Here is an 8,873-nt window from a genome sequence, read left to right as displayed (position 1 = left end):
GCTTCATTTTTGGGGAGCGCAGCATGGCTGAATACACCGTCATGATTTCATGACATCCTTTCCCCCGCCAATGTAAACGTTCTATGTAAATCTCAGTACAAAGGGTGACCGGGATCAGATGCAATAGAATATTTAAGACATTGGCTTCTGTTGTCCCATTATGGGTTTCATAATCTGTTTTTCAGCAGTGGTTGCTGGATAGGTCTGATTAACATTCTGAGTTTCGTTATCTGGGTAGACTTATATGGCCAATTATCAGTTGTGATCTCTGATGCCACCTGGTTGTGTTTTTGCATTATATACAGTGCAAAGAGACTACTGGAAAAATGCTTCTTTTTTGCACGTTTATATATATATATATATATATGGGTCAAAGACGTTCAGATGTCTGCATCAAAAGTGATTTTATATCCATAGAAAGCACATTAAATGCAAGTAAAGTGTCTACATTTAAGGTTTCAAATAAGTTTTTGAAAAATAAAATGTAAAAATTTGGTTGAAATAATGTTCCATTGTCATTCAGTGTAACACTTATATTTATGTAAAAATTCAAACAACATGCTTATTCTGACCTGTACATATTAAAATATATAAAATTATAAGGGAGCATATTACATTTTATTGCGTTTTAAATGAGTAAAAAATTCTTACTGACAAATGGGCAAAACATAGGATAGTGGCAAATTAATAATAAAAAAAGGAAAATAACAACTAATTAGTATTTTGGGGTGAAAGTTATTAGTTTTTTAATGTCATAAATTGATTTTTGTTGTAAATATGCCTGACAAGATTGTTACACTGAATGAAATTTTAGTGGGTGTCTTCTGTAAATCAGGGAAAAATGTATGATATTTATTTTTTGCTCAGAAAACCTAAAATACAATTACATGAAACAGAAAACTTTTTTTTTTTTGTGGAAAAACAACAACAATTTAAAGCAGTATTGTTTTTATGCTTAAACCCCTTTTTCGTCTTTGACCCATATATACATATATATAATTTATGGTTTCCAACTTGCAATTTTTTATCGAATCAATATAGATGCATCATAACAGAAACGTCACTTACTTTATGTAAGAATACATTGTGCCATAACACCTGTTCAGGACTTATCACACTTGACCGATTATGACCACTTAAAGTTAATTAAAAACAAAACAAATCTTTAATCTTCTACAATGCATCTTCAGAGCTCAATAACATTTACTGAGATTCAGACGAAAGACGAAGCGCTGCTGACGTGGTCATCGAGCAGAACGCTGTCTGGTGCCCCACGCGTGGTTTGAGTCTAAAGGGTCTGGCAGATTCTCAACAGTGTCCTACAGTTATACACCAGCAGAGAACTGTGCGAGAGCGGAGGGGGTGACGGGGAGTCTACTACTGTTTCGCTATGTCGCCTTTCTTTAAAATAATCTGCCGCTGCCACGGCGCCAGCTTGGTTTCATCATAGCCCAGCGTTCGTAGTCGCTCCAGTTCCGACTTCTCCTCGTTCTCCTTTTCCATTTGCCGCCGTTCCTCCTCTTTTCTGCAGGGACGAGGAGAAACAAGAAAAAGGGAATTAGGTGCATTCACGTTTTTGATAAAATGACATAATGCACATTAAAGGGGTCATATGATGCGATTTCAAGTTTTCCTTTCTCTTTGGAGTGTTACAAGCTGATTGTGCATAGATAAGATCCCTGAAGTTGCAAAGACTAAAGTCTCAAAACCAAAGAGATATTCTTTATCAAAGTTAAGACTCTGCCACGCCCCCCCTAAAACGGCTCGTTCTAACACGCCCCCACATATCTACCTCACTATGTGGAAATATTTGCATAATGCGCCCAAATGTGCACGCAAAGAAAGAAGGCGTGGTTTCAGTAACCGCAGTTAGTGTTGAAGCAGCATGTCAGGGAGACGCTGTGTGTTTCTAGGCGAAAGCAAAAGCACTTTATTTGGCCTTCCGAAAGTAGATGCATTTAGGAATCTTTAAGATCACTTACAACAGAACAGCAATGCATTTTATGGATGACTGTTTCGTGAACCTAGGAGAGGAGGTAATTCTGACTTTGCTATGACAATCTGGCGCTTCTGAATCAGCTACTGGTTTGTTATTAGTTTAAGTATTTGCTATTGACTGTTCAAATGCGGAGCTTTGCACATCGTGTGTGTGTGTGTGTGTGTATGTGTGCTCGAGCGAGAGACAGAGAGAGAGAGAGAGAGAAAGCGAGAGAGCGCGAGAAAGAGAGCGAGAGAGAGAGAGAGAAAGAGAGAGAGAGCGAGAGACAGCGCGCGAGAGAGAGAGAGAGCAAGAGAGAGAGCAAGAGAGAGAGAGAGAGCAAGAGAGCGCGAGAGAGAGAGCAAGAGAGAGAGCGAGAGCGAGAGAGAGAGAGAGAGAGAGAGAGAGAGAGAGAGCAAGAGAGAGAGAGAGAGCAAGAGAGAGAGAGAGAGCGAGCAATATTTGAAAAATAATGTGTTTTTTGAACATTAAAGCATGTCAACATTTTCTGTTACACCAAATACACAAAATAATGATCTTTAAAAATGCATCATATGACCCCTTTAATACAATGTAAGAAACAGAAACTACTTCTACAGCTACCACTAGTACTGCTATAACTAGACGTATGTCTTACCTTTTCTGTTCCCTGTCCATCCAGGAGTGGATAAAAGAAATAAAGGATTACATGTATAGATATATGTATATGTTTAAATGCTTGTACATTTGCCTAAAAGCTACTACAACAATTTAAAAAACACTACTACATAAAATAGTTTACAGTTTTACTTACATCTGATCACTTTGGTTTTATAATCCATATAAGACATTGAGAGTAAAAGACAGAAAATTCACAGATTTGCATGGAAACATCAGGTTATGTGCCAATACTAGTATAACTTTACAATACTAGTAAATACTACTATAACTTTATTAAAAACTAGAGTGTATTGAAAACAGTAAAAGCTTGAGGTCTGAATGAGGTTTACAAACAGTAAACAGAAAAACACAGGAGACAGTAAGAAGCAAACAGAAAGACTTGCTTTAACTCACCTCTCGTCTTCCATCTTCTTCTTCATGATATCTCTCCTCCAGGCAGGCAATGACGCCAGACGGGCAGCCTCTTCTTCAGCCTGACACACACAGAGAACAAAGACAAATGGCTGCTGATGAGATAGTTAATAAATCTCCATGTAGACAAGCTGAAGATCATTTTGATATCACCACAGTGACATGCACAACATAGCAAAGCCACTCGTACTATAATTACTTAAGTGCAGTTTTTATTTTTGGGCAACTGAAACTTCACAAACATACTACCACCCTACCTTTTGAACAATATCTTGGTTATTGTGCCACCAAAACACTAGTACGTATTCCTAAAATGTACGCAAAAAGGCCGTGTGAAAAGTGATCTTCTTCCTCCATTCAGATGTAACTATAGCCCGGCAGAGCTTCTCATTTCCCCTCAGCGCGGATCGATTACCTCGACTGCTACTGTGAAGCCACATCACTGGTAACAGCCACAGTATCTATGTAAACTAATCTGCGTCTTAATATTTCATTATTCCCCTGGGAATTATATGCCATGAAAAAAAAACGGAAAAAAAGAATAAAAATGCTTGACAGGGGTCATATGATGCTATTTTAAAGATCATTATTTTGTGTATTTGGTGTAACTGAATATGCTGACATGCTTTAATGTTCAAAAAACACATTATTTTTCAAATACTGTACATTATTGTAGGTCCTCTATGCCCCGCCTCTCTCAAACAGTCGTTTTCAACAAAGCCCCTCCTTCCGACAAGCGCAGTCTGCTCTGATTGGCCAGCTGACCCAGTGCATTGTGATTGGCCGAACACCACAAGCACGCGTCAGAAATGTAACGCCCCTTACCATAATCGTGAGCTTCAGCTTTCAAAGTAAATATCAAGACAGTTAATAATGTTGTTAGTTTTACCATCAGTTCAAGCCCGAAAGGGGAACAGAGTCACGTGACAGACACAGTGATGATGCAGTACACAAGCCGCGGGTAAGACAGCTGACGTGCTATGATTTCTGACAGACAGTTCACTCTCCTGTCATGTGACCCTGTTCCCCTCACACACACGCGACGCGTTACTCTGCGCTGTGCAAAACTCTGCATTTGAAAAGTCAATAGCAAATACTTAAACTAATAACAAAACATACTTACAGTCGCTGATTCAGAAGCGCCAGATTGTCATAGCAAAGTCAGAATTGACCCTTTGTGCACAGCCAGCCTTGTACTCTTCTAGGTTCAAAAAACTGTCGTCCATAAAATGCGTTGCACAAATTCGAACATCTGGGTTGTGCTGTTCTGTTGTAAATAAATCTTAACAAATGATTCCTAATTGCATCTACTTCCGGAAGGCCAAATAAAGCGCTTTTGCTTTCGCACTGAAACACAGCGTCTCCATGACATGCTGCTTCAACATTACTGCTGTTCCTGAAACCGCGCCTTCTTTCTTTGCATGCACATTTGGGTGGCATTATGCTAATATTTCCACATAGTGATGTAGACATGTGGGGGCGTGTTAGAACGAGGCATTTTAGGTAGGTGTGGCTGTCTTTTAACTTTTATAAAGAATATCTCTTTGGATTTGAGACTTCAGTATTTGCAACTTTACAGATCTTCTTTATGCACAATCAGCTTGTAACACTCCAAAGAGAAAGGAAAACTTGAAATCGCATCATATGACCCCTTTAAAGAAAGTTTAGAGGATGCAGCTGTGAATCACACTGATGTAATTTCTTGCCACATAACAATCAGATCAAACAATTAGGTGTTCTTCCATCAATACTTCCATTAATAATGTATAATATTGCTTCCCTTTACAATGTTGGACAATGACGGCCTGCCTTCAGATTTTGTCTAATAATTTGAAAAATGTAAATGACATTCTGTATTGGCTCACAGAAAGAAAACCTGTTCATAAAGAAGGCTTTACTGAATCTATAGAAGAAAAAGGCAATCCATTGCTGTAGAGTTTTGTAAAAGTTACACAAAATTTTTAAAACTTCAGTTAAGAAAGACACTGCCAGAGATACTCCACCAGAGATATAAATATACGCATACACAGAGATATAATGGTAAATCTCATGAAAATATCATATTTCACTTAGAATCAAAATAATTTATATTTTCCAAAAGGGCAATAAAGCCTATTTTTCAGCCTATTATACATTGTTACATTATTTTTTATGATAGTTTCCCCTAAAACTGTCATTATGGAAATGTATGCAGATCCAGTTTATTGGTAATTTTCATTAGACTCTCACTACTGAAACCTGTCTGGAAACAATAATAATATTTTTTTTAATTTTAAATCATAAGGGTAAAAAAAAAACTTAATTTTCTTTAATCAAAATATAATATTTATTTTAATTTTGTTTGTATATATGTGACCCTGGACCACACAACCAGTCATAATGGGTACATTTTTCGATATTGAGATTTATACATCATCTGACAGCTGAATAAATAAGCTTTCCATTGATGTATGGTTTGTTAGGACAGGGCAATATTTGGCCGAGATACAGCTATTTGAAATTAGCTATTTGACAAAGTTACAAATCTCAAAGTCCACTCCAAAGGGAGATATTTGGGGGTTTTTTTAAATCCCTTTTCAAGAGCTACAATGAACGACTCGTTTGGACTACAGCGTTTGTTTTCCGGGTTTTGTTATATCACAAAGCGGCCCATTAGAATATCATTAAAATAATTCCTGTCCACAGAAATTCTAATGATTGGGGGCCTCTCCAGGAGAAATCAAAACACACAACACTAAGAAACTCCGCATCCTGAGGTAAAAATTCAAAACGGAAAGTTTTTATATTTAAAATGCAGTTAGTTAGGCAACATCATACAGCATTTTCACCATTACGACTGTTTAATAGTTCTATAAACAGTTCAATAAGCAAATACAATAATATGGCCACTTACATTTTAGGCGTAAACACAGCGCATCTAACAGCAACCAGCCGATTCATTGCTGTTCGATTCCGTGTTTTAAACGAATCGGTTGAATCAAAGTTTCATTAGCCCATGCATAAACATCTGACGAATCTGCCGTTTGAACGAATCATTTGAATGAACGACTCAATCTTGTAAATATTTCTCACTCATTAAACGCTCACTACTGGCATTTTAATTTCGTTGAAAAGTATCATTTCCACCATCATTTCTTGTTTGTACATTCAAAAATATTTAAAAGAATCTCATAATATTATTTAATGCAGTTGTATTTTTCAGTGTAAATGATTTAATTTGATGACGTATAGATAATCACAATATTATAATTGAATTTATAGATCAAATGTAAGAATTTGAAATTAAAGTATTTATGAGATTAGTGGGAAAATGCCCTCTATAAAGGTAATATATATATATATATATATATAAGGTCGATACCATAGAGCCCCCCCACCCCCACATAGAAAATCCCAATTTAACCACTGTGGAAGCTAAACTGGAGTTCATTATTTGTAGAGCAAAAATTACTGTAATAAACAATACTATTAAATGGTCAATTTAAGTCATTAAGTAAACACTGGCCTTTTAAATATTTGTTCTTAAAAAGAACAATCATTTTATTATTACTATAACAGGAAATCACAAATCATGTCCAATCATAAACTTTAGATTTATTTAATCTTGTAAATATTTCTCAAAAAAACGAACAAACCATCAAACTGACACTTCACATATGGCTAGACACAACAAAACTGTAACAGCTGAACAATATAAATGTCAATGTTAGGTGTAAAAAAAAAACCTCTTATGAATACCAATGGCCATAAAAACCTTTGTATTTGACTTCTTAAGTAGAAATCCACCTGCTTTTTAAAACCTCTTAAAAACAACATTGCCAAAAACAACTCCAAATAAAAGACAATCAAACTGAAAGATAAACGAAAGGTCAAGAATTCACATCCACAAATACATCATGAATAAAGGCATTGATTATGTTCAGAAACTAAGTGTGTGTTCTTAAATAACTCAAGCACGGCAAGAACATGTTCCCTCTTAGCCTAAACAATGATTCTGATATTTTCCAAATAATTAGGCAACATACAGAATAAACCACTTAAAACAGATGATGTAAAACATATTGTAGTGGTAATTCATGTCTGTTGTGATAACTTGTGATACTCTCAATTGTAAGTTATACAAACACTAAGGAACAATAGTTGAAAGTTACAAAATTCAAATGGCTTTTTAAAATAAATGAATCAGAAAGAATTCAATCAATAAACAAAAATGATCAGAATACTTTTACATAAAATTTCAAGAAAATGTATCTTGTGCTTCATTGATTAATGATTTAAAGCTCTTTGAACAGACAGATATGACTGTTCAAATGAATTAGCACACCTAATGCCTGTGTGAATCTTTTTATTGTTTAAATCTTTAAAAGTTGAACAGACTGTAAATGTTCTGTCACTTCACCTTGTAAGATGAAGTGCTATGATTTCCATGATACTTCTATGTATTTATTGTTTTATATGCATGATAGCAATTTACAAAATAAATACATTTTACACCACTGCTTAGAGCTATTCGTAGGGTTTCATTTGCATTTGTATCTTTAAAGCTCTTCATGGCTATTAAACAAATAAGAGTAGCTAAATATTTAATTTTGTATGATGCTATTAACTTGGATTTCAAAACGATTACAGCTCAACATTTGATTGCTTTTTTTGACAATCAAGATGTTTCTGGAAGTAAACTGATCACTGATCTGCTGAACGCAAGCATTTATTCTGTCTCCTGATAATTGTGTTTCATCCTTCAAATAATCTGACCTGACAAGTCAGATGTCGAACATCTCAGCCTCCTTCTCTTTCCAGAAGGCGAAGCTTCGATCAATGTATCTGATAATTTCCTCATTGCTAAACTCTTTAAGCTCATAGATGAGCTTGATGGAGTCCTCATTGGGTTCCTCTTTAATATTTGCTGGGCCCTGTTCGTTCACAGTAGGAATGCATGGGGCTTCTGTCTGGGGGCTTTCAGCTGCTTGCGTTACTATGTTTTCTGACTGTGGTGCATCCTGTGCATGATGACGTTCATCAGGTGATGAAGAGGTACTACTCTTCTGTAGTTCTGTATCATTTATAATAGTCTCAGCTGAGTTCTCAGAAGTGCCCTGTTGGGTGGCCTTTGCAGAGTCATCTGAAGTTGGCCCTGGGTGTTGATTAGGGACTTCTGAAGGTGAAATACATGTGAGACTTGCATCAGCTGGAGCGTCTTGCGATATGTTCACGGATGCCTGCAGAACCTCCGGAGGCAGAATAAGCTCAGCCGCTTCCAGCAGCCCACCGCCCTCCACAGAGTCACCAAAATACTTCACCTTGATATCTTCAAAGCCGTCCGACCAATCGCGCTTCCCGCTTTCAAGGCTCTCCATGACCTCTCGGTGGAACCGGCGGATCACTTCCCACGGGTGACTGCCTAGTCTGTCAAACATCTCGTAGCAAAGCAAGTGGCGAAACTTCCGTTCAGTGCGCGACATGTTCATCTCCAGAAGCTGGAAGTAGCCTAGCATGAAAAGGTCAAGGGTTAGACTCTCATATTGAACCGGAGACCCATTGATGTGGGGAAGGAAGTGCTCAGGCCAGTAGATCATCTGAGCTCGACTGAGTCTGCGTATTTGTCTCGTGGGCACCTGGCTCATAATGGTCCTCCAGTGGCCAAGTAGATTTCCCACCACCTGTCTCTGCTTCATGAAATACAGCAGCTGGTCATCCTCCGTTTGCATGGTGCCGTCAGGCTTAGCTAGGTTGTGATAATACAGGGAATGGGAGTCGTTCTCCTCAACACTTAGAGTCTTCCCTCTACCTGAGCACTTGTACGATTCAGTCATTGTGTACTTTC

General features: G+C 37.2%; 1 protein-coding gene across 6 annotated transcripts in view; it reads right to left on the bottom strand.

Moving 5' to 3' along the window:
• Positions 1-1,030: 1,030 nt before the first annotated feature.
• The window catches only part of LOC107602454 (espin), an 83,047-nt gene continuing 75,204 nt past the window's right edge, over positions 1,031-8,873 (bottom strand). For 4 of the 6 annotated variants that reach the window (XM_016294947.1, XM_016294953.1, XM_016294950.1 and 1 more), the window contains 4 exons: positions 3,032-3,111; positions 2,772-2,780; positions 2,616-2,627; positions 1,031-1,525 (listed from right to left, as the gene is read on the bottom strand). In XM_016294947.1, coding sequence (XP_016150433.1) covers positions 1,378-1,525; positions 2,616-2,627; positions 2,772-2,780; positions 3,032-3,111 — 249 coding nt within the window. In that variant the 3' untranslated portion in view covers positions 1,031-1,377. Of the gene's footprint in view, positions 1,526-2,615; positions 2,637-2,771; positions 2,781-3,031; positions 3,112-8,873 lie in introns of all 6 variants that reach the window. The other 2 variants (XM_016294949.1, XM_016294952.1) reach the window with 2 other exon arrangements.

The sequence above is a fragment of the Sinocyclocheilus grahami genome, unplaced genomic scaffold (genome assembly GCF_001515645.1).
Source record: "Sinocyclocheilus grahami isolate Dianchi unplaced genomic scaffold, SAMN03320097.WGS_v1.1 scaffold327.1, whole genome shotgun sequence".
In the NCBI taxonomy this organism is placed as follows: Eukaryota; Metazoa; Chordata; class Actinopteri; order Cypriniformes; family Cyprinidae; genus Sinocyclocheilus; species Sinocyclocheilus grahami.
The sequence above is the reverse complement of the archived record's forward strand: the minus strand, read 5'-3'. Positions and strand labels throughout refer to the sequence as shown.